Source organism: Daldinia caldariorum (assembly GCF_022478825.1).
Source record: "Daldinia caldariorum strain CBS 122874 unplaced genomic scaffold F4812scaffold_2, whole genome shotgun sequence".
NCBI classification, from domain to species: domain Eukaryota; kingdom Fungi; phylum Ascomycota; class Sordariomycetes; order Xylariales; family Hypoxylaceae; genus Daldinia; species Daldinia caldariorum.
In genome coordinates, this window is record NW_025953038.1 from 2,294,152 (window position 1) to 2,317,950 (window position 23,799).

Genomic DNA, 23,799 nt, shown 5'->3' on the forward strand with positions numbered 1-23,799 from the left:
ATCTCGGAACTTCGTCCCAACCCCAGTTTTTACCCCAGGTAGATGATGAATGGATCTAATCATCTATATCAGAAATTGGTACGCTACTCATTATCTAGATTGATTTAGTGCGTCGGTATCGATCTAATCCTTAAGTGATTAGATGAGTAGGAGGGGGTGTTGCGATGTTTCACGATATAACGTTCCCTACCAAGCTAAGCTCCGAGGCATAATGCTACGTTACTTTCATTTGCTGTTGGTCTTCGATCCACCATAGTAGCATACTTACCTTAACCTAGGTAGGTATTCCGTTTGAATTGATAATAATACAATAGATTAAGGTGATATTTTTGTTAAAATGTGTGTAACTGGGATATATACGTTTTATACCCGTAAATTTTTATTGTGACGAACCTACACTCAGGTCCGTTAGAGTGTAATGCCGATGGGTCTTGATTTTCAGGTAAACAGTAACGATACGAGTTAAGTGTCAAAATAAACGTTGAAGTGTACGTCAGGAAGGCTTGGAGTCCTTCCCCTTATATGGGTTAGATATAAGACTTAGATTGATAGCTAAGGAAACCTAAATGAGTGACTAGATACATGATAGTTTTAAATAGACCTGTTGATTCCCTTATAACTCCTATGTGATCTGGTTGATCTTGTCAGATCAATAAGATCACCAAGATCACTGCCCTCCATTAGCCTTTCCGAGGTTTTGCCGTTTCCGGTTGTATTGACAAAACCCCGCTTCCATACTCGGTATGGTTTCTTGGGCTGTTGGTTCGTAACACGTACCTTATAACCTGCGTTTATTTTCAACAATTTTAGCATTCACACGGCATGTATGTTTAGTTAGATGTTTGTCTATTTTTCAAAGATCATTGAAAGTTGCTTATTTGATGCTAAGCTAGCACCAAATACTGTCACCACCTTTTTACTCATGTCATGACACTGCGTGTACATAAGTCAACATGTTAGCAACAATAAATTGTCAACAGCAGGGCGCTTTTTGTATCAAAGCTGTTTATCAGTATGTAAAGGCGATTACCTATTCTTTTGAGAATTATTTCATGAAAGTCTGATGGTGGTTGAGCTTAAAGTCGTTTACAAGGATCAACCGATTTCCCGCATAACTACGAACTTCGTAGAAAAGTCGTGACACACCTTTAAGACCATGCGAACAGCATAGGACAAATATTTTGAAGATTACTATATTCTATACGACTGTTGGACTACTTACATAGGTTTGGACTAGGTGTATAGTTGCTACCCCTGATCTTTTCTCGTGCTGAAGTGAAGTCTTAGTGATCAGTTGCATATTTATATAAGACGATGTCGTTCTATTTTACGACGATAGTTCGAAACCAGAACCTTGCTCAACAAATTACTACGAATTAAGATCTTTAGCACTTATTTATCTTATATGATAGTGTTATCAAACTTTCTAACGCCTGTGGTGGTAAGAGAGTTAGCGCCTTTTGCGATTCTTTTGCTGTACGTTCCTATAGATAGCTCTGAAGCGTATAGCATTGATTACTAAACTTGTCTTAGCTATTCATGCTCTTTACCTATTATTCATGAGAATGTCAAGCATTGAATGCCACTTGTCTATTGAAGTCATGAAGCTTTGCTGAAACGTATAGTTAAACGAATTGATCTAGTTATGCTACGTTGAATAATAGATTTCGTCTCACACGCTAGTTGCAATACTCCTCCACAGTGACTACCTAAGGTAATCAGCTGATTGTCTATATAAACGACCTTCGTTACATATTTAACTAACATGGCCCTTTTTTCCTTTTAATACAACTTTCTATATTCCCTTTAGGCCCCAGAATAGCTTATATGCGACGTAAGCTACACCATTCAGCTCTGTGCTGCAAATCTTACTAGTTTCTCTTCCCAGATTTGTATAAAGGCCACAAGCCTCCATATATTTACTAAGTGCACCGTTGAGAGAGAAAAAGCTTGTATTGAGATGTTAATTAATTAACCATTGTCTTTTCTTATTGGTTTTACGTAGCATCTTGTTGATTGATTCTGTATAACGTGCTTTGATGTGAGATAGGGGCGTTCACTCCAGTAGAGAAGAAGCACTTCATCAAACCCTTTTTAAACGTTGGTATATCTTTACTAACGACAAGTATCCTCCTACTATATGTATATGTTATTTCCTCACACGTCCCTCTATTAGGTACTCAGTTACGGCGAGCTCCCCATTTTCCTCTCCATAGTCTCCATTCTATACATTTAGTCACCAAACTATGAGCTCGCCGGTTTATAGTCGAACAATTTAGCACTATGTTTTGTTGTAAGGGGCATATAGGGAATGATCGGCGATACTATGCTATTCTGGCATATATTCTCTCAATATTCGGGCATCTTTTCATGCACATGGGCAGCTTCTAGCTTCAGTGTCCTAGATGTTGTCCCCTACACCTAGATTCAATTACTACAACAACCTATGCCATATAGGAAACTATGGATGTAGTCATTCTAGAGGCTTAAGGGAAATCCTGCTAAGCTAATAATTCTCCACGATTGCCGTTGGATTTGACGAGACGGTACGGTTTATCCACCCAACCATTCTGCCCAGCCAAACCTCATTAACTCCCGTACATTACTTGGTACTTTACCTGTTACTTTTTTCCTCCTAGCACCTACCAGTCCCATAATTTCTCAACACTCATCAAACTTGCTAAGTACCTTAGATAGGTACCCAGGGTATGAAATCGAGAGAAATTCAATCACACCACAGCTACACATCTTCTATTTCTCTAGAGTTGTCCCTAGATACTTATTATCCGCGAGTTTCGAGTACCCCGTCCGTTTATTTTTCTCGTTTCAGCTTCAAACAATGTCTTCCAACCAGTCCCAAACGGCTTCCACAATGGCACCGCCCTCAACAGGCGATAGCGAACAGGACATCCTCTTGGACAATATTCCTCAGGAGCTGTATGACATTATCATCAAACGTCTTCTAGAGGACACAAGTATGTGTGCCTGGTTTAAGCTTCGTTCAATCTGTCGATCCTGGAAAGCGGAAATTGAGAAACTTTTCGCGAAGAAGTATCTCAGCAAAACCACCATCGAAGTTTTCGATGACGGTGTATCGAGCTTTTCGATGAAATTTGACAGTCTTTTGGAGAATGACACAGTTGCAGTATTCAAATCATCGGACTCAGCGTTCACGGGACGGAACCTTCGTTCTTTGGTTCGCGGAGCGACCACCGTGGAAGGGCTTTTCGAGCGTAGTTTCCACCTCGTTACCGTCGCAGACGAGGCGTGCAGCGATCCTAAGCGTATGCAGTTTCGGATTTCTTTCCAGGCGGGCAATTGCTGACTCTTTTTACAGTAGACGGGCTACAGGTAAATATCGCAGAAGGAACCGCATCTCTGCCTTGGATCCCCATGATGAGTCAGGTATTAGGCGATGAAGTTCGTCTCCGTCGTCGCACAGTGGCTATCTGCGACTCGGGAACACAACCAAATCCACAGGCCCGGGGTCTCAATAGCCATCATAGACCATTGAAGCTCGGATCGGACTGGTCTACAAATCGAGCTATGAGACCGATGTTACTCTACTCGATTGGTAGAGTTAGTTCCTTCAAGACGGAGATCGAGAACGTTCGAAATTCGCGAATCATAAGACAGTATCATTTAAGCCAAGAGCAGGACGAAGCTTTGGCTAATGATGTCGGCACAGTAGATACTTTTGGCAGGATCCATAAGATATTCCTCGCACGAAAGGCTTCTAGATCCCAATGGATAAGACTGGAGCAGATGCAGTAATCGCGATAGGTTCGAAGATAACTTCAACCCCAGCTTACGTACGTCGATGGAGGACCTAGCAAGCTCTGATACTTGGTAAGTATCCCACAGCCAACCCCAGTTCGAAGTATCTGAAAGGGCTTTCCACTAATACATCGATAATTACCAGATCATATCTTCGATGACCAACAAGGATGAATACGAGAAGGGAGATGAACCCAGGCCAGAACGGGAAGAGCTGCTGCCGTTTACGCATTACCGAGACATTTCTCCTTTTGGAGTTTGGCGAACGATGTGATTGTACAAAACTTCTAATGAGACTAGCATAATGCGATGGATTAATCCCTACATAGGTAGGTAGATACTCAGATACTCACGCACGAGCAAGCTAGCAGTCTAATGTGACGAGTGATTACCTATACAATCGTGAAAGACGAATATTAGGAGACTTATTAAGCTTAATTGAAGCAGCTAGGTAAGAAGAATTTCCTTCAAAAGTTTGCTTTGAATCAACTCGGAGTATGTAAGCCTATCTCACAGAGGTTGGAACAACCGCTACAACGACGCTATGGGTTCATCAATCCAAAATTAATCGACAAACCCTCCCCATTCCCAAGGTAATATCTGTCTGTTAACCCTAGGTACGTTTCGGAGAGCCTAACGCTGTCGCTCGACGTGTCCCTCCCCGTTTCCTGTGACGTACGATCGGGTTTGGCTTAGACTCCCTGAACCCAAAGCCACCACTGTTAGCCAGCGTGATGGTGTGGATAAACCGAAGTTTACCGTTCTCGAGACGGAATTCGTGGCTGTCAGGCGCGTTGCTCAGATGTTCGAAGATGCAGAAGACACTGATGGAGCCGTAGGTTGGATCGATAACGTAGCGGCGGTGCGAATTAGGCGCCTGGTTATGGTTCGTAGGGATCCCCACTTTGCACGAATCCGTAGGAAGCCCCCTGCCCGTGTACACGCTGCCTTCGAGACGGTCGCACGGCTGGCCCCAAGGCACAGCGGCCTCCGCGGTGCTGTTGCTCCACATGTCCAAGTAGGCGTCGGCGGCGTTCTTGAGGGTTTCGCGCGAGGGGCGTTTGCCTTCTTCGATGAGCGTCCAGTTCTCCTTGGACGCGTACTCGAGCGTCTTTGTCGAGTTGAAGAGCCACGACCCGGTCGTGGACACGATCAGGTCCATGAGGTAGCAGCTCAGATCGCCCGGGCTGTGGCGGATCTGGGCGCCGATGACGTAGGGTGCTGGCTCGCCAGAGACGTTGTGCGTGATGATGAGCTCGGTGAAGGAGGCGCACGCGATGGTATCGACGATAGTGTGGCGGTGCGCGATCTTGAGCGCGTTGTTGAAGATACCGCTCGTGATCTCCCTGGTCTTATTGTTCTCCACGTACGTGAAATTGTCGGCAATGTTTTCTAGGCGGTTAAGCTGCCCATTCTCGTGCGCTTCTACGTAGCTATCTGCGAAGGACTGAATATATGTCCTGTTGCACTCATATTCAGCGGCGGCTCGAGGTAGCAAAGCCCCAAGGACTGCAACGCCAACACTTAAAAGTTGGGAACGCATGCTTGGATTTAGGGTTTCAGGTGTAGACCACGCTTGCTGATGGGCTGTAAAACCAGGCCAGATATCCTGAATGTATCTTGTGGATCCTCACTCATCGTTTATAGGTCTTGCCACCAGTAAGTAGATCGTTTATAATCGGTGTGCTGGAGGAAGTGCCGTTGCCAGTACCCCAAGACCTCTTGTGACCAAAGACACTCCCGGCTCCGGAAGAATTAGCGGGAAAATCGCACGATGCCATCACCACTCGAGTCCCTCCCCAGACCTCTTTGCAGATATATTAAAATGCAACACGAAGGCCCAGACATCAGGATACCCCGCCTAAAAGGGGTAATAGAAGAGCATAAGTGCCCGCCTCTAAAAGCTTACCCTCAATGCGCGTACTTTCTTCCTTGGAGATGTTTATAAGCTTATGGCTTGGCTGCGGTATGTTTTCTGAAGCCCGAAATACTTAGTTTATTATCTCTATGCCTACCTAGACCTAGAGGCACCTAACCCAGTAATGATATTTGCCAATTTTGGTCAATATTTGCTCTCCTCCGTCCCATTTATTGAGACAGACAGCTCCTGATAAAATACTTAAATCAAAAGTACTATCTATATGGTTTCAAGATTACTTCCAGTCACCTACCTGGCAGATTTTTGGTTCTCTACCTGAGTTAGTATACTTCAAATCAAGTGGTACCCTCGTATTGCGGTTAGAACCATGCGACTTTACTAGATCAGCAATACCTACCTACCTAGGTACCTACTATTAAAAAGGGGCTAGAGATAGACTTGGGAATCAATTTCTCGTGTATTATTCTTGATATTCCCCTCATGAAAGAAATACACGGGCTTATCTTGCTATATGGCTTGACACCAAACTATTTCCCGGAAACTTGATGCGCTTTGGCAATCCTGACCAAGTCTTCGTGCGTCAACGTCTCTTTTTCGAAACCGTTGATGACTTGATCTAGCATAGTTGTCGTCAGGTCTACAACACCAATATTAGGGAGGCCAAGAGCAAATTGAAGCGCGGTGGCGGCGATCGACTTCATGATATATCCTGGTGCAGTGATGAAGCCAGGCTTAGCGACACTGGCTTCGACTCCGTCTAGCTCCGCCGCCAATTGAAGAACTTCGCTTTCCGTCTCTCCCTATAATTATTTAGTTAGCTTTGAGCTGTTAATCGGTTCCTTGTCTTCCCTTACACGCATGTATGTATACTCCGACTGATACTGAACAGGCTTTGCCCGGTCACGTTCGGCTGCTATACCACTCATATAAAGAAACCGAAACGACTTCGAGATTCCAGACTCATGTATGGCCTTTAAACCTGCAATAGTCGATGTTTGGCAAACACGCTTGACTTCTTCAAAGTCGTACGCCTTCGCATTCGTCGGTGTGATAGCGACCGTCCTAGTCCTTGTCAGTGATGTCACCAGGATATAAGGCTTAAGTCCGCATTGGGATAGACAGGTATCAATGAAGTTTTCATACCATATGCAAGCTGCAGCTCCAGCGAATTCTTTCTTGACTTCTTCCGGGTAATGCTCATAATCATCTATCACGATACTTTTAAGCTTGGAAGGATTTGCGTCCGGCGAAAGTTTCTCAGGAACGGATACCGGCTTGCGAGCTAGGGCCACAATGGACGTAATCTCATTCCTGCTCAAACTCTGCCGTATGATTTCTTTGGCTACGAAACCAGAAGCTCCTGAGATAATTAACTTCATTGTTCTCGCCCTTTGAAGAAATTCTTAGGTCGCTAGCTTTATAGGATATGATTCAAGGCGAAGCGTTGGATTGATACATGAAATACTTGCTTGGAAACTTGTTAAATCCGTTGCACAAAGTCCGGCTTACAGGTATGTATCATTACTCATAATAAATACCTAATATAAGGCTAAGCTAATCAATATGAGCGAAACGTCTGAGCCAGGGTGTAAATATAAGATTTCAATGGAAAATATGAAGCATGAGGTTTACCTATAGTCATAAATAAGAGAAGTTTAAATGTCTTATTATCAATAGTTTGATGTTGAAGAACTAATTTCGTGCGACGACTAGAGTCCTTCAAAAGTACAGTACGAAAGCGCTGCAATACATTTTTACATTCCAATTTAATTGATGGAACTGGCTGGACTATTCCCAAGGTGATATGTTTTGAGACTTTTTGAGGTTTTGATTTGTTGATATTAGTGGGTAAAATTACTGGTAGGTACCTGTAGGTATTGTACCTAACCTACCTGTAACAGGACTCAGTATAAGAGTTACCCCGGGCAGGATCTTGGTGCGTTTCCGGGATGATATCTTAGGTACGCCAACATTCCGATGTCAATTACAACTTTAGAAATTTCAAGAAGAAATGCAAAGTGTAGCTCCTTCGTATTAGGACTCTTTCATAAATATATTTTCGTGTCAGAGCGGGTCATTTAAATTTAGTGGGTGTAGATCTACTTTTTAGCGATGAATCGGTACTAAAGAATGTTAAATATTTGGTACGAATGCACTTCTTCATATACCCCTATTCCACATAAACTAATTCATACATAGGAAAAAGATGATCAATCAGGGACAAATCAAAACGACGATGCTACTCCATAGGCGAGAATTAAAATGTTCAGTGATCTATTCCTTCATTTATAATTCTTTTCTAAATCTTCTCAATGTATTGATGCTACCTACTTTTCCACATCGTAAATCTCCCCTTTTCCCCTTTCACCTTTCCATGTGAAAGGAGCAGAGTCGACACCTGCTATTCTAGCTGTCGCTTAGATTAGGCCATAGTATAACGATTATACCTGATTTCATAAAATGCCGCCAAGAACATCTAGCTTGAAGTCCACGAAAGCTCTGTCATCCGATGCACGGAACAGCGAGTCCCCACGCCAAGTCGTGAACAATCGCGTCATGGAGAAGAATCGACGACAAGAAGAAAAAGATGCCGAAGGTAAGAAACATCTATCACAGCCATGTACAGACCGCAATTCCTCTATTTTACAAATTATAAATGCTAATTCTAGGCTGGAGACAAGGACACGGCGGCGCGCACGCCCCCTGTCCTTTGCCAGGGGATAAAGTTCAGCTGGCTACTCCTATTCAGATATCTAACGTCGCTGCCGGTAGCGTCAAGATGATTCACTCGAAGACACGGGTACATAAAAAGAGTAAAAAGTCCATCAATCGTATCCATTCCTAGGGAGGTAGACAAAATAGATTATAGCGTAATACTGTAAGTCTATGACCTTTCAATTTGGCTGCTATTCCCGCCAAATCTCAGATAGGTTCCCGCAATTATTTCTAGATTGGAAGCCTAGTACGGAGTATATGCTAATGTATAAAAGATGGACGGAGTACATCCACACCAGTGCTCTCCGACCTCTACTCTTACATTTGAACCACTTCTTGCGCCAAGGATAAGACTCTGAACAATCAAGATAAGGCATGTACCAATGGGGGTGATCGAAACTGACACTGGATTAATAAATAATATAATGATACAAGAATCATTCAGTAATGTTGGGAAAGGCTTAATACGACTCGTTTATAAGTAGAACGTACCTAGGGATGTTGATTATGACCGCATAAGCTATAGTTACCTTAGGTAGGTTAGGTAGGAGGTATGTAGTAGCCGAGATCCGTGAGGCAGCAGTAATGGAGATATGCTTTTATTTTTTTCATGTTGCATCTCGGCATAAAGCTTGCTTACATGCTAGATTGATATTGTTTGAAAGCGTTTGGTAAACTACCTACTGATAGCTTAGTACCTAACTTATGTAGTACGTAGGCTAGGGTTCAGAAGAAGAGGTAGCCCCAAGTAGTATCAATTGTAGTAGCTGAACAGTATTGGTGACTAAGTCAACTTGATACTATTTAGAGTATCAGTAGCGAGAAAATTTGAATAGAGTGACTTGATTTCTCCGTTACGACGTACCAATCAAGTCCCTTAGTCGATTAAAGTGAAGCGGAAATCATTTCGCCTTGAACATCACATAACATGGCCAAGAGGTATTGTAGTCAGGGGTTACAGCGAAATTGCTGACTACGGGAAACTACACGTGATAATTATGCATGAAAGCCATGTGGCTGACGTGAGACCATCAAGACATATGATAGAATGATGCTTGCTGATATGCTTCCGACGCCAAGTGGTTGTTCTGCGTGTATGCAACTTGGGTTCGATGCAAGATAAGAGTACATAAAGCCACAATATGGATTAAATTGCAGTTCTTGAGACCACACCTAAACTATAGGACAATTCATCTCACTCGCAGTCATAGAAACTATTATGTTTCACCACGGGATGCCCACTAGAGCAATTAGCTGTCCTGCGGTTAACTGCAGCTGGTCGGCCGACTTGGAAAAAGTAGCAGTCCGTGTGGTACCACAAGGAATGGAACATTAGAAATATGTGTATGGAAGGAAAGGATCGGGCCGTGGGAGAAGCATCAACAGTAAACGCTGCCGACTCATATAAATATGTAACAGTGGCGTAGAAGGAACTCTACGGAACGAAAAGTTAAACCACGCAACACTGTTAAGTTGAACACGGTCCTTCGGTATAAGAGTCGTACAATTTATTAAAGGCGGGCGATTGCTGCCCAGCGCTTGATATACATTACGAACGTGATTCATCTTGAAGTGATACAACTTTTGGTGGCTTGAAATGTCCTAGATGAACGCGCCGCAAAATTGATTGCAATGGCTGGGCCTAGCATCTCGTTCACGGTGCTGCAGGGAACACCTGTATAGTGATGCCTACCTTCAATTCGGACTTTCCAAAAGTACCCTTCTTTACCTAATGTCCAGAGCGGTGTGTACTGTATAAAAGACGACGTGGTTTCGAATCACGATCCGCCAACACCTATATACCGACTCCCTCGGGTATGAGAAGGTACCCCTTTGAATGACGCTACTGAGAATACTTGTATATAAAGGCCCTCTGCAAAACTTATAGCAGTGACTTCTCCAATAAAAGTCAACGGGGACTTAGGCAAGCCTTTCGAAGACAAGTATCAACCAAAAATATTGAAAGATACTTCTCGACCTTAGCGATATCTTCAACATGTCTTCACAGCCCGGGAATACATCTTTGGATCCAACTCTCGAGGACAGAAGAATATACGGATTTGGGCCCGATTATCGCATGCCCTATTCATGCCCTTCATGTCTTGGGACTCCTAGATTGTAAGTTATACATAACTACCTTGGACAAGCCAAACGAGGAATTTTATTGACTGAAAGAGATACTAGGGTCAAGGATTGCCAAGGTTGTAATGGAACTGGGCTAGTATGGGACAATGGCTCGGAGAATATCTGTCAGGGAAAGGATAAACGACAAACAGCAAACGGCGGGTCCTCTCCTGGTAGCTCTTCGCTGCCATCATATAGCCAACGGGGCTGGAAATAATTATCTTCTCCAGCAGTTCGTTGCGACGATATACCCATGTATCATGTCTACCTACCTAGGTACCTATACTCGAACATAAAATATACGGATTATATCTGGGGGTTAGAAAGTCTGTTCGGGTGACATCTTTGACACTCCCCAATCCTAATTGGTTACATACCTCCTAAAGTACCTAATCTATATAACTAAACGACATATGAAAGGGTTGATATGTTGTAGTGCCATGTGTAACGATCTAGAGTAATTGAGATAGGGGTAGACCTAACCTAGCCTCCACACACCTCCTCCGCCTCCCTCCCCCAAAGGAAAGAATGAAGCATAATGAACAATTACGAAAGCTATCGTACAAGTAATATTCTACATAAATGGGTCTAGGGTTCGGCGTTGCCAGGGATCCACAGGCATTCGCCTTATTATGCAATTTGTGTGAAGTATACATAGCATATAAAGGCATAAATGCGGAGAAGCTGGGGTAGTGATATCGGCTGTGGAAAGTTCCTTTTTGATCTTGGCCTCAAAGTGGGGTACTACCAGTCGATATTGACTCCAAAAGCCGATGGAGCTATTATCAATTCATCAGTTGCCCATCCGAGGATTCCATTTTAACCAGTTCGTAAGACAGAGCTACAAGACGGGAACTTAGAGGCGACTAACTACCTAAGGCAAGTAACGGTAAGCTGAAAGCAGGGTCTAATACTGTCCTTCTCTGAAGGCGAAACTGGTGAAAGACATTTTGACACCGGGAAGTAATCAAAGACTTCAATAATGCCACTATCTACCTGGAGCATCGTCATCTTTTTTTTTGGGCTGTCTGCTCGCTTAGCTGCATCCTTTGTAGGTAAATGCGCATGGCTTGGATCGAATATCTTAGTTCCTAATAGTACGATCCTCACATATGGCTACTTGCTCAACGGGACAACCTTTGACCTTCCTAGGACCGTAGAGTCCTGTGAGGATCCAGTCTCAAAACCTATGCCACGGCCAATCTTTGTCTGGTTGTGCTCACTGTTACCACTTCTCCTTCAAGCGAGATAGAATTAGAAGCTCGGCTCCCCGACTGACCAACCTGGAATGACAGGATACTGGCTACAGGAAAAGGTGGTATTGGGGGTTGTATCGACTACGCTACCATGCAGAACGGGGCTGGGCTGGGGTTCGCGTCTTTCGGAACTAACGCCGGGTATACTGGATCCGTGGGATATGAGCTTTTCTTGAATCAACCCCAAGTTATCAACGACTTCGGCTATGGGGCTATCCACGTAGAAGCAGAGGTTAACAAGGAATTGGCGCGTCAGTACTATGGAACCGCGACAACAAAATTGTATTACGCGGGCTATAGCACAGGGGCCATCAAGGTTTTCAAAATGCGCATCTGTATCCCGAGGACTTTGATGGCTTATTTCTCGGAAACCCGGGTGTCGACTGGTTACACATTGTGACATTGAAAGGAATCCTCGCACGACGTATTGGATGACCCCCTCTAGGTTCGCTAGCTTATATACGTCCGGAGCAATAGCCGGCTATCGTCGAGGCGCAGATTCGAGAATTTCGATTCCCTAGATGGGGTGCTGGACGGTATCATAGATGAGCTAACAAAGCACCGTTTTGATCCTATGAAGCTCGGCCTACTCAACTCTTCTCTTTCCCTTAACCCACAACAAGTCGAATCTGGGCGTAGGGCGTACGAGCCTATCGTTAGCGGATCCGGTCAAATTACCTTAGGTACCTAGGTAGGTATCCACCCTACCTTCAAGCTGGGCTCTAAAACCGATATTTTCTCGGCAAAACAGGATAATGGGAAGGCTAGGCTGAGTTATACGATCTATGGACGGAACGCTGAGGTAAGTAAAACAAAGCTATGGTACAGAAGACTGATCATGTATCTCTTATACGAGCTAACTAAGGGTTTTGAAGTGGTTCTGACTTGCACCCTACAAGATATGCATAGTTTCGATCGACTGTTCTTCCCGTCTGGTCTATACAATAAGAGTCCATTAGATTCTAAGCATAATACGCTCATTGCTTTGGTTGATTGGGTTGAGAATAGGACAGCATCGAAAACAACAGTAGGGACGAAATATGAAAACAACGTTCTTGGAGCCAACATCATGGCACAGCGAAGTTAGTGTCTTGTATATATTGTCCTTCTCTTCAAGTTCATTAGGTACCTAAGGTACCTAACCTATACTGATATCCGCGACACCAGAATACTTTCCTTATCCTTTGATTAGTAGATGGAATTGTATTAACGACACAAGCCTAGCAACTAGCTGAGAGTGCGTCTCATAAAATCAAACAGACAAAGTATCTACCAGCTAAAGTTGGTAATTATACATATCGTCTAGGAGTTATTAGATCCCCTTAATCAATTATCCGTGATCGAACGTACCTTTGCCAACCGGTGAATGAAAATGTCAATTCGACGAACAGTTATGGATTTAAAAAAAATTTACTGATTCAAGTGGGATGGATCGAGTCCATTAGAACCTAAGCCAGGCGTGAAGCGTTTCACACGCCAAGACAATTTCAAAGAATACAATACAAGCAATACCTATATCAAGAAGCGAAGAAAAAAAGAAATTTCAATGCCCTCACACCGGATTGAACGATGGACCTCTTCATTTCGATAACAGTGATGATAGATCACGTGATACGAGTGAAACGCTCTACCTCTGAGCTATAAGGGCTTGATGGTGGCAAATTGCCGCTATTTTAGTCTTATATGGCTATGCGAAAGCTACAACTTTTTACGGCTTGTCATAAACATTTATAAGACATTTTGTGAGCATTAAGTAATGTAAGATATGAGGGGGGAGATTTTGATATTATATTCATATTTATTGCCTACTGAAAAGCGAGAATGGGAGTACGAGCAAAATCATAATTTACTTGTTGAGGTTTGAAGACCTCACCAAATGTCGGTGACATGGTTATCCGCCGAATGAAATATTAGAGACTAGTGCCTCCCATTTATGTTTAGAACTGCCTCTTGCTTCCTATGTCATCGTATCCTTATCCGTTTCTCAGTTCCAGATCCTCGAATTTTCGTCCATCATTCGGGGCGCAGGTATCAACTTTGACCCTGGCATAGCACCAGGGATTATAGTTCTAGAGTCTGCCCCTACCAAGTCCTCTTCCACCGAAAATCTTATCCCGGATTGCTGAAACAACTGACCAACGCGCAATTTTTTCTCGATATTAGACTTGTGTATTGGATCTGTCCATTCTGCAAGGCTGAGCGTAACATCTTCAAGGAGTGGGAAGTATCCAGGTGCCATTTCCGCAAGTCGCGAGAGAGACGTGAATATGCCTTTATAAAGATATAAAATTCGAAGCTTGCGAATTGAGGGCGGGAGAAGCGTGACAAGCCCATCCACTTGTTCGCGATCGCTCCATCTATATAGGAAATGACAATCAATAATCAACTCCTCCAGATTAGAGAAATCTTGGAGGGTCTTGTTGAACGGAGGATTAAATGAGTGAGGATGCTCCATCCAAACTGGACACGGTTCGAAGGCCATTTCTCCTGAGTGGGCCGGTAGGTAACTGAAGCAGAATCTCTTGAGCGTTCTCTCAACAGGCGCTAGCATATAGGCTAGGTTATCGATGGTGAAATCATTGTCACGTTCAAAGTAGTATTCTAACTCCTCGACCTTCGGACCATGAAGTAGCAAATCGCCCAATGATTCAGGGAAAAGACCCGATATGGCTAGTCTTCTGACATTGAAAAATTGTCGAGGTTCCCTTGCGTACCACAAACCTTGTCCTTCACAGGAATATATAGTGTCGAGATTAGGAGCTGCGTCGTATAATGCTTGTGGTTCGATGAAGTGATGGTCCCTCCTATTTGCCATTAACCCTAGCGTCCGTAGAGAAGGCAGTTTAATATGCGGAGAATTTGCCAAGTCAGTAAACGCGGCATTGTAGTCTAAGACTACCTAGGTACCTAATGAGAAGCTTTTGCTTTTGTCCCAATGTTTGGGAGAATACTCTATTAGTACACTTATTGCAGGGTGGTTATTAGGAGGTACCTAAGTAATGGATATTATTGACTACTAGAAAATGGTTACCAAGGTCCAATACAACATCAAATTGCACAATACCATAGTACCTACCTCCTAAGCAAGAAAGTCTCTTAAGACAAACAGTACTTATAATTTAGTTTTTTATTTTTTTTTTAATTTATCCAAAGTCCAAGACGAATATGTCATTGGAAACTTTTGTATCTACTTAGGCATTATACTCACACTACTGTTGAGTCTCATAGGTCTTCTCTCCCCGATGTTAACGCATAGCCCAAGGAAACGGCAACGTACGCCCTAACGGTAACCAGAATCGCGTATATACTTGAGCCGAAATAGAGATACCTTTTAGTGCACGAAATCCCAATATGCAACCCTCAATATGCATCCGCCTTCTCATTCATCATCTTTCTTACACGCGTTGTAAAACCTGTCCTTCTTTGTTTTACCACTTCTTGATCTTGCGCATGCTGCCCTCCTCTACTAATGCCTTGTGCATGTCGAAGCTGTTGAAAAGCAGGTGCGGCTCGTGGCCCATGCCCTTCTTCAGGCATTCGAACTCGGCCTTCTCGAAGTAGTCCTTGAGGATGGGGCGGTACTCTTCGTGGGAGCACTTCTCGATGATGACGCGCGCACGCTCGCGGGGGCTCATGCCCCGAACATCGGCAAGACCGGTTTCCGTCACTATGACGTCCAAGTCATGCTCGGTCTGGTCTACGTGCGTGCACATGGGTACGATACAGCTGACACCAATGGGGTCCGTCTTAGACGGCCGCGTCGAAGGAGTGTGCATGATACTGTACTTAGCCGAGCGCAGGAAGTCAGCGGAACCGCCTAGTCCGTTCAACATTCGGCTTCCCAGCACGTTCGTGCTGTTAGCGTGGGCGTAGATATCAACCTCGACGGGCGTGTTCATGCCAATTACACCCAATCGGCGGATGATCTCGGGAGAGTTGGAAACCTGTTGCGAACGCAGAAGCAGCTTGTTGCGGTACGCCTCCCAGTTGTCGTAGAAGCGCTTGAAACCTTCAGGGGAGAAACGGACCGAGGTTGCAGTAGCGAAGTCAAGGCGGCCAGAGTCAAACAGATCGAGGAATGTGTCTTGGATAACCTCAGTCCACACTTTCAGGTTCCAGAAGTTAGACTCGCTGAGCCCACCGATGACAGCGTTCGCGATGTTGCCGATACCAGATTGCAGGGGAAGAAGAGATTTGGGCATGCGACCATGTTTAACTTCGTGTTCAAAGAATTCGATTAGGTGGTTTGCGATCGCACGGGAGCTCTCATCAGCAGGCGTGTTATGTGTCGTTTGGTCTTGGTAGTCAGACTCGATAACACCGACAACCTTCTCCGGGTCAATAGGGATAGATGTGGTTCCAATACGGTCTTCAACTCCCATGATTAAGTAAGGTTTTCGTCTGGGGGGCAAGTCGGTCATTGTGATATCGTGGAGTCCGTCGAAACTGGGGATGGCCGTGTTGACTTCTATAATGATCTGGCATTACAAAATATGTTTAATCAATACCCTTTCGTTTGAATTGATAATCTGACTGCTCACCTTGTCTGCAAGCTGGACGAGCTCTGGCGTTGCACCAACCGATGCGCCAGGGACGATGCTTCCATCTTCCTTAATTTCCGAAGCTTCAACCACCGTGACATCTAACTTGTTGCTCGGCCTGTCCATGGTGTAAAATCCCTGGTGATGTTAGATATAGATACACTTATGGGCCAATGGGTTGAATCTATGGCCGCACTTACATATACCAGATCTACGGGAAACATAGATAAATGCTTGTCGAAGAACTTGATCTTTCCCTCATTAATACCCTTCGCGATAGACTTGCCGACTTGGTGAGGACTCCGCCTCTCAATCATGTCAAGTGATGCCCATCGGTTCTCCGTTTCCGCCCCTGAGGACGCGCCGACAAATAATGTGTATCGGAGTTTACCCTGAAGGTTGTTCTTTTCGACATGGTCCGCTAGAAACGTGGGCATTTTCCTGCAATTGGAGTTTAGCCAGATGAACTTGCAGGGGAAAAAGGTAGGATAATAAGCTACGTACTTGGGATAGCCTACGCCAGTGAAACCCGACCAGCCAATATAGGCACCATTTGGGAAATGGTGAAGCAAGTCCTCGGGTCGACATAGCTTCTTTAGCATAGAAGGTCGATGAACTCGAGCTTTCAGAGCTGCGGACGCTACAGGCGAAGCCATATTGGTCTCGATTCGAGCTCAAAAGCTCCTGCTAAGGTGAGGCCTAGAGAGGCAAGCAACGAAGACAGCAGCGAGGGGCACACCAGCGGTTCTCTACTAATACAAGCATAAAAGCACAATTGGCTACGAAATCGGAGGAGGGCAGGAATGAGAATGAGAATAAGAAGAGAAGAATAGGACAGATCACAGAATTAAGAAAGAGGGTTAATTAAAGAAAGAAATGAGGAGAGGAGAGTGGAGAGTCTGGGGAAACCTCACTATAATGATCTAACGGTTCGAGGTTCGCGATACATATATAAGAGGTAGCAATTTTTGAAGCTTGGGGAAAATGGAGAACTCCGAATGCCCGCCGAAACCGAGGCTCCATAAGTTTTAAATGGTGCCACTACGGAAGCTCTCTTTTCTTCTTCAAACTGATATAACAGGTAATACAGGTGATATTAACTTTTTTATTTATTTAAAAAGAAAATTCCCGTTCAAATCAAGATCGAGAGGCAAAATGATTTTTTCATTTTTTTTTTTCTCTTTCACCCTCCGGGATGTCCTGGACAACTTAATTTTGACGTGAGATTCGAACCCATATACTGCGCGTTGCTGACTATGACGACACGTTGACGCCGTTGGCCCGTTCCTGATAAGCTAGGCTCGGCCCGAGCAATATCAAATTCCCTTTGGTCCGGATAAGGGGGAATATGAGGTACCTGTTATGAAAGAGCAATGCCCACGTTGGCTTTATATTATTATTTCCTGATGCAACAGGGATTTTTAACAATGACGTACCAGGTAACCTCCACGTCTAAATAACCTTGAATACTTACAATCCGGGGTAAAGCGAAATCGAGTTAGTACATTTAGAGGCTAGGCAATTAATTGTATTATACTATAAACATAAATCATATCTCGGGATTGCGACCATTTTAGTAAATTTGAAAGCTGAACTGTTGCATCTATTTACTTTATGGAACGCCGCAGAGGAGTAGATAGAAAAGTCTAGCTAGCTTGACGACTCCAAAAATCTCGCCACATCTCCTTGAATCCGTAATAAGGTGCTTTCGACTCGTATACCTTCGCAGTATGGCCGCCTTTCCCGAAGCGATCTAATATGCCACCAGGTATATTTCCAACCCCGTCCGATAAAGGTTTCGCCCGGCCACTAGCCCTGTCCTTTATAGTATCTGCTAGTTGCGGCGCAACATCTGCGTAGCAATTATTCAACTCACGTTCGAGTGAGAAATAGGGCTTTTTAGCAAGATCAGGAGCCATCAAATTATAAGATCGTGTAAGCGAATTTAAATTGCGAATGGAAAGGTCCATGTAAGCCTGTTCCGTAGCCAACCAGTCGGGATCTCGGAAAGGTGGCAACGTGATCTCCTGATCTGTCGCCGTATTAACATTAGTCTTCGGTACCGGTTCGGCATTCGCTTCTAGCGCCGCCTGCTGGCGCATTTTGGCCATGACCGGGTCATCCGTTGAGTTTGTAGGTACTGCTATCTGGTCGACGTTGCGCTTTCGGGGGTTGTGCAACTCTTCCGCTTTCGCGTATTGTTTAGCCCGATTTATTTGGTCTTCAAGCGAACCGCCCTTACTGGCAATCATTCGGGAGGCATGCCGTCTCCATTCGCTTCGCAGCCGAGCCCGGAACACGTGTGCGGCCTTGGCTAGTTCCTGCTGCTTCTCAATCCACGGTGGTACTATCTCTTGGCGCTTGATCATCTTGTTCATAATGTACTCGGTCGTATCTACAAAAGGATTGTCGCTTCTCGTATCGCGTTCAACTCCCTTGCCCCTCGGAATATTCTTAAACTGCCCCCTTGCGATGGCATCTTCGATCCTCTCATTAGCTAGAGAAGCCAGTCCTGTCAATGAATTTGGTAGTGCACGGGCGGCGGGTCTAAAGCGCTCGCGAAACTCTTTTCTCAACTCTTCCCTCTCTTCCTCGCTAAGGCCTGCTGGTAGCTCTTTCATACCCATACCCGCGTATATAGAAGCCTTATCCCTGGCGCTGGCAGCCCTGTGCCCAGGCTTCATCTTTAGTTCTTGCCTAATTCGCATATCGATAGGCTGAAGATCAGGCCTATTCGGACGAGCCCGCAATTCTCTTTTTAACGGTTTATGTGCGTCGTTGAGCATCCGCAAAACGGCGTCTTCAGTAGCTTCAGTACCCGTCCAGGACTGACTTGTTGCCGTAAGACGGGTACCTACGCTGGCAGCTGAGGGCATTCCGGCTTCGGCGAAAGCGGCGGCGTTTTCGGATCTAAATTCGGCATCTTTAACTTTTGCGAGAAGACGTTCTTTTAGTTCGTCCGAAAAGCCGGCATGTTCTATCGATCGTCGGCCGGCTGTCCCTCCGGTAAGCAATGCTTCTTCCGTAGCCTCTTCGAGACGGCGGCTCATCGGACCCGGCTCAGATTTAATATTCTCGTCGATTGCATCATTAGACTGGCGGCTGGTGCTGTCACTAGCCGAGGAATGAGGTGCCTTGGTCGTGTATCTTCTCCGTTGTCTACTCAGAGCAAGAAATGAACGAGAGCATCGAGCGGAGATATACGGAGACACTATGCCTCTAGCCATTTTCACCTTCGACATGGGGCAGAAGCCAAAGAAGTAACATTTTTGTCTGCGACAGTGCAGCAGCGAAAGTTGCGTTAAGTGTTAGCAATGCCGTGGCAAAAATGGAAATCACGGAGATAAGCGGCAATGGCAAAGGAAGTTGCGAACAGAGGAGTTCAACATATTAATCGTTTCCCGGACTTTAGCCGGGTCCCACTCCGGTACAGCGGATCCGTACCGAGCTATCTCTCGCGGATCCCAGGAGGGTAGGATTACATAATATGAATGCATCTACAAACAACATGAACACTTGCATCTACTCTTGCTACAAAGTTCACTTAATATAAGAGCAACTAATTTTAAGCGGATCTCTGTATTATAGGCTTAGGTGATATTTTTCAACTATATAATGGGTACAGGTACCTAGGAAATAGTGTGTGCTACGCAGCATGAACCTTGTGTTCCAGATATATGTTGTCAGTAAGTGTTTACTGGCTTTGACTATGGATATAGTCTAATGCCATGTGTCGTCCTATTTCTCTCCCTTCTCGGATATCTCGTTTTCGCCGGCCAACTGCTGGAAGTCCTCCTCATGCGTCATGAAAACATCTTCGTTAGCACCATGATGATTCCACCAGAAGATAACGGTTTGAACAGCGAGCGCTATCGCCGGAGCTGCCCAAGCCCATATAAGTGTTGGGTCGGCAATCGCTGGAATCAAAATTTCACCCAACGCACTGCTAAGGGCAGTCATGAACAGGAAGAGTGCAACCACCGTAGCCCTCATATGCTCAGGGGCACGGGCGTATGCAAGTTCGTACGCTGTTACGTTAACGAATATTTCGGATATGGCGCCCAGGGCAACATTTGGAATCTGCCACCAAATGGAGATTGGCGACACCTCATCACAATCAGAAGCATAATAGCCACAAGGCGACGTCTCGTAGACTTTCCACTGCACGATTGCTCCAATAACTAGAATAAATGCGCAAGTCAGCATATAGTCAAGCTTATTGCGTATAAATATAAAGCCACATATGAGAGAGATACGGACCTCCAGAAATGGTGGCAAGAACAAAGCCGAAAGTCATTCGAGTGATTCGGCCGACTTTAATCTTTCTGCGCTCCAAGAATGGATACACAACTTGGGCCATGAGTGGCGAGGCCACAAGAATAACCAAGGGATTGAAATGATTTAGTAGATCATTGGGGGCACCATTTGAAGTCATCGCTGCCCCTTGATTGCTTTGAAGGTTCCCAACCCCGCCGTTATTGATTAGCCATACAGGTATGTCTTTTATACACATCAAAGTTAGCTTCAATACCCACTGAATGATTTAGACAATATGGATTTGGGTGTCGGACGTACATAAGAAGATGTGGACAGCTTCCCATGTGCGTTGGGCATCAGCAACGTCTTTCTCTGAGTAGCTGGCGTGTATATTCTGCTCCGCTAGTGCCAGAGGCCTTACTTTATGCCAGAAGTCCTTTGCAAAGATGTTTCCTTTGCTCTTTTTTAAGGCGGAAAGCGTGATCTTCGTAAAACGGACTAGATCAGAACCCTGCGGTGCCTTCTTGATTGTCCGTTTATACATAGCGGCGAGAAGGAACGGTAACAGGAAGTATATGATGCCTGGTAACAGAAAAGCAAGCCAGAAACTGTGGTATTTTTCGACGTAGACAACGGCGATGCTGAAAAACGCACCAACATTGACAAAGGCGTAGAATATAAGCATGATATGGTTCACAGTTGTCTCAGGGTCAACAAGCACCTTCTCTCCTGATTTAAGGACCCTCGTATACTCGCGTTGGTATTTATATCTATGGAGGTACATTGTGTTAGTGAGTTCTTGAAAAGAAAAAGGAGAAAACATTAAACGAATTGATGATATAAGAGAATTACAAGAGATTATAGAGGCAAAAACTGACTGATCAATGACTGTAGGTGCTATATTGGGTTTAAAGACGCCGGCACCAATGGCGAGAAGAAAGAAGGAAACAAGGAAAGGAGCGACTCCTTTCCCGGCCTATTCGTATAACAAGATCAGTCATATATATCTCGACAGGAGAAGGACTACTAGAAACGCTGGGGAACTTACCTGAAGCACGGCTGGAGCAGCACCTCCGACCATAATAACGTGAGCGAAGGCACCTATAAGGACGCCCCAGCTACAGAAACGGTTTAGCGAAGAAAATAAATGCAGAGCGTACAACTTACACTATTGCTTTATAACGGCCTATTTTAACGTCCGCAATCCAAGCACCAAAGATAGGAATAACATATGCTAGGAATGTGAATAGTAGACCTAAAGCAGAAGCAGTTTGAAGACCAAGGTTGAGGGCACCAGCATGTGAGTTGGGTTTTGACCGATCTATCGCGCCGGTTCCTGGGCCACCCTCTGGAAGAGGAAACTGCCTATAAAAAGTTATTACGTAAGGTTCAGGTCTTCATATAAGCCCTTACGAAAGGTAGGCCCTTACATATAGTTGTTAAAGACAGCTTTGACACCATAGTAAGAAGCTCGCTCAGCCAACTCCACGAAGCAAAGGGACCAAGCGGCTAGAGGAATGGAGTGATGGATTTTGCGCAACGTTCTTCGTTCTTCCTCAGTCGGAGGCGGGTATTCCTCATAGTCTATAACAGGGCCGGCTTCGTTGAGTGATTCGGGCTGCGACTCGACATGTGGAGAGTCTGCCGATTTCCCCACTATTTTATGCTGTATGGGGACTGGGTCCGCGTCGGGTTCAACGACCTTTTGGACATTGAGGCCTATGGTATTCTCCGCTACAAACAACGTTAGCAGAGAGAAACATGGTAATTGGTATTGATGACATAGTGTACCTACCCATGATAGAATATCCTTTTCCTTTGACTTGAGAAATTGATCGGAAGCCTTGTAAAAGGTCTATAGCATTATAGATATAAACCAGAGGTTCTCGTGGCCCTTTTTAATCTGCGCCAACCTGCATAACCCATGTTATACAACTTAATGATTTAGAAATAACATTTGAAATTGACCTCGATGATTGGATGGGATAAACAAAGACATAGCAAACTACAGGGGGTTTTCTTTACTCAAGTAGGAAGGCGCCATGACGAGCTTGGTGGAATACGTTGCGCCATGGCAAGCCTATTATTGCGTGATTGAGCGCATATCAAAAATCAGTTACTCGTATTTCGAAAACAACCTATAATATCTGGTAATAGCGAGTCAGGTACCTCGGTAGGGATCCTTATTGAGACTATATTTACGCTTCTAATGGAAGTCTAGATCGTATGTAAATTAGTTAACCGGACACTTGGGTCATTTTGCCTCGAGATGGCGCATACCATCCGGCGCATTGTCTAAACTTTCCCTCTATCTTTAGGCTGTTACTCTCTACGCCACTTTACCACCCTTGCGTGGCAAGACATTTCCTGTTTCCTACGGCCGGTCCTATCTTCGTGTGACCATATTATGATGGTCTGATTGTTATATATGAGGTGAAACCGAGAAACTCGCGTCTTTCGTACCTATGTTAAAGGTAAATTGTTTACTGTTAATCGCGATCTTCATGCACTTCAGTCACCTAACATGTCTCAATATCGTACGTGGTTTGACAGACAAGAGCAACCTGCACGAATCGGAAACCATGTTATAACTCTAGAAGCGTTACATCTTGGGGAAGCTGAGAGAAAGCGACCATGCTGGTCATTTAACCTGAAGAGTTGACATGCATCTATAGCGCGGCGAGGGTGGAATGTTCCTTTTCAGCTGCATGTGCTTGGTGCTTCGACGTCCCAAGGAATCGTCCATGTAAGGTATCCTATCTGCGTAGGAATATGTAAATGCAGATATCCGTGACTAGATTGCACAAACTGTTTTCGCTAATTTCCTATCGGTTTAGAAGAAAATGTTACCTCGCAAGAAAATTCCGGATCCGTTTAATGCAGGGATATGAGATGGGTGACATCTAGTGGAACTATTCCGATGCATCCTCATAATTCCTGAAAAGCTCCTTCAATAATCTTTATATTATAACCGTTTAAATATCACAAAGCTTTAAGATATGTGTGTTGGTGATAATACAAGCGTCATTAGACTGTTATCAAATACAGAACAAAATGCCGAACAGTATTAAGTGCATAACAACCGAAGATACAGGTAAATAAAGGGTTAAAGTATGTGACGGCTTCGATACATACTTCAAATTGAGTAAGCAATTAAGATTTTCCTAGGAGATACTTGAGACAGCCAAGGCTGTTCGTACTAGGTAAAGATAAGGCCTCACACATATACACATTTCCGGTAATATATTTT

The 23,799-nt window shown here is 44.5% G+C and overlaps 8 protein-coding genes and 1 non-coding gene across 9 annotated transcripts; 2 read left to right on the forward strand and 7 right to left on the reverse strand.

The window, feature by feature from the left end:
- Window positions 1–2,872: 2,872 nt before the first annotated feature.
- Window positions 2,873–3,774, forward strand: F4812DRAFT_455772 (uncharacterized protein; the record flags this gene model as incomplete). Its single annotated transcript, XM_047936877.1, has 2 exons — window positions 2,873–3,284; window positions 3,338–3,774. 2 exons carry the CDS (start codon window positions 2,873–2,875, stop codon window positions 3,772–3,774), a joined length of 849 nt encoding a protein of 282 aa, XP_047793980.1.
- Window positions 3,775–4,357: 583 nt separating this feature from the next.
- On the reverse strand, window positions 4,358–5,320 carry F4812DRAFT_467661 (uncharacterized protein; the record flags this gene model as incomplete). Its single annotated transcript, XM_047938684.1, has 1 exon — window positions 4,358–5,320. The coding sequence occupies one exon, from the start codon at window positions 5,318–5,320 to the stop codon at window positions 4,391–4,393; it is 930 nt and encodes a 309-aa protein (XP_047793981.1). The 3' UTR covers window positions 4,358–4,390.
- Window positions 5,321–6,183: 863 nt separating this feature from the next.
- Window positions 6,184–7,035, reverse strand: F4812DRAFT_455774 (NAD(P)-binding protein; the record flags this gene model as incomplete). Its single annotated transcript, XM_047936878.1, has 3 exons — window positions 6,184–6,456; window positions 6,511–6,718; window positions 6,800–7,035. The coding sequence occupies 3 exons, from the start codon at window positions 7,033–7,035 to the stop codon at window positions 6,184–6,186; spliced, it is 717 nt and encodes a 238-aa protein (XP_047793982.1).
- Window positions 7,036–11,244: 4,209 nt separating this feature from the next.
- F4812DRAFT_415065 (uncharacterized protein) lies at window positions 11,245–12,388 on the forward strand. Its single transcript, XM_047932940.1, has one exon. The coding sequence runs from the start codon at window positions 11,843–11,845 to the stop codon at window positions 12,149–12,151; it is 309 nt and encodes a 102-aa protein (XP_047793983.1). The 5' UTR covers window positions 11,245–11,842; the 3' UTR covers window positions 12,152–12,388.
- A 910-nt stretch (window positions 12,389–13,298) lies between these two features.
- F4812DRAFT_t34 lies at window positions 13,299–13,399 on the reverse strand. The gene has a single exon. It is a non-coding gene; the product is annotated as a tRNA-Thr (tRNA).
- A 336-nt stretch (window positions 13,400–13,735) lies between these two features.
- F4812DRAFT_467663 (uncharacterized protein) lies at window positions 13,736–14,574 on the reverse strand (the record flags this gene model as incomplete). The annotated part of the gene is made up of 1 exon (XM_047938685.1): window positions 13,736–14,574. The coding sequence occupies exon 1, from the start codon at window positions 14,564–14,566 to the stop codon at window positions 13,736–13,738; it is 831 nt and encodes a 276-aa protein (XP_047793984.1). The 5' UTR covers window positions 14,567–14,574.
- A 289-nt stretch (window positions 14,575–14,863) lies between these two features.
- Window positions 14,864–17,601, reverse strand: F4812DRAFT_415069 (uncharacterized protein). The gene is made up of 4 exons (XM_047932941.1): window positions 16,797–17,601; window positions 16,493–16,733; window positions 16,293–16,430; window positions 14,864–16,229 (listed from the first exon to the last, which is right to left on the reverse strand). Exons 1-4 carry the CDS (start codon window positions 16,946–16,948, stop codon window positions 15,180–15,182), a joined length of 1,581 nt encoding a protein of 526 aa, XP_047793985.1. The 5' UTR covers window positions 16,949–17,601; the 3' UTR covers window positions 14,864–15,179.
- A 57-nt stretch (window positions 17,602–17,658) lies between these two features.
- F4812DRAFT_188219 (uncharacterized protein) lies at window positions 17,659–19,634 on the reverse strand. Its single transcript, XM_047930095.1, has one exon. It carries the CDS (start codon window positions 19,532–19,534, stop codon window positions 17,939–17,941), a length of 1,596 nt encoding a protein of 531 aa, XP_047793986.1. The 5' UTR covers window positions 19,535–19,634; the 3' UTR covers window positions 17,659–17,938.
- A 396-nt stretch (window positions 19,635–20,030) lies between these two features.
- On the reverse strand, window positions 20,031–22,348 carry F4812DRAFT_449626 (PTR2-domain-containing protein; the record flags this gene model as incomplete). The annotated part of the gene is made up of 8 exons (XM_047935994.1): window positions 20,031–20,473; window positions 20,553–20,792; window positions 20,868–21,319; window positions 21,428–21,525; window positions 21,598–21,667; window positions 21,717–21,914; window positions 21,980–22,283; window positions 22,345–22,348. The coding sequence occupies 8 exons, from the start codon at window positions 22,346–22,348 to the stop codon at window positions 20,031–20,033; spliced, it is 1,809 nt and encodes a 602-aa protein (XP_047793987.1).
- Between the last annotated feature and the right edge of the window lie 1,451 nt (window positions 22,349–23,799).

Excerpts from the sequence above, each read along its gene's own strand:
- F4812DRAFT_415065 (XM_047932940.1), top strand. The coding sequence starts at position 11,843 with ATGCAGAACGGGGCTGGGCTGGGGTTCGCGTCTTTCGGAACTAACGCC.
- F4812DRAFT_415069 (XM_047932941.1), bottom strand. The coding sequence starts at position 16,948 with ATGGCTTCGCCTGTAGCGTCCGCAGCTCTGAAAGCTCGAGTTCATCGA. Across the intron at positions 16,431-16,492 it reads TTCCCGTAGATCTGGTATAT|GGATTTTACACCATGGACAG; the intron begins GTAAGTGCGGCC and ends TAACATCACCAG. Across the intron at positions 16,230-16,292 it reads TCGTCCAGCTTGCAGACAAG|ATCATTATAGAAGTCAACAC; the intron begins GTGAGCAGTCAG and ends TTGTAATGCCAG.
- F4812DRAFT_188219 (XM_047930095.1), bottom strand. The coding sequence starts at position 19,534 with ATGTCGAAGGTGAAAATGGCTAGAGGCATAGTGTCTCCGTATATCTCC.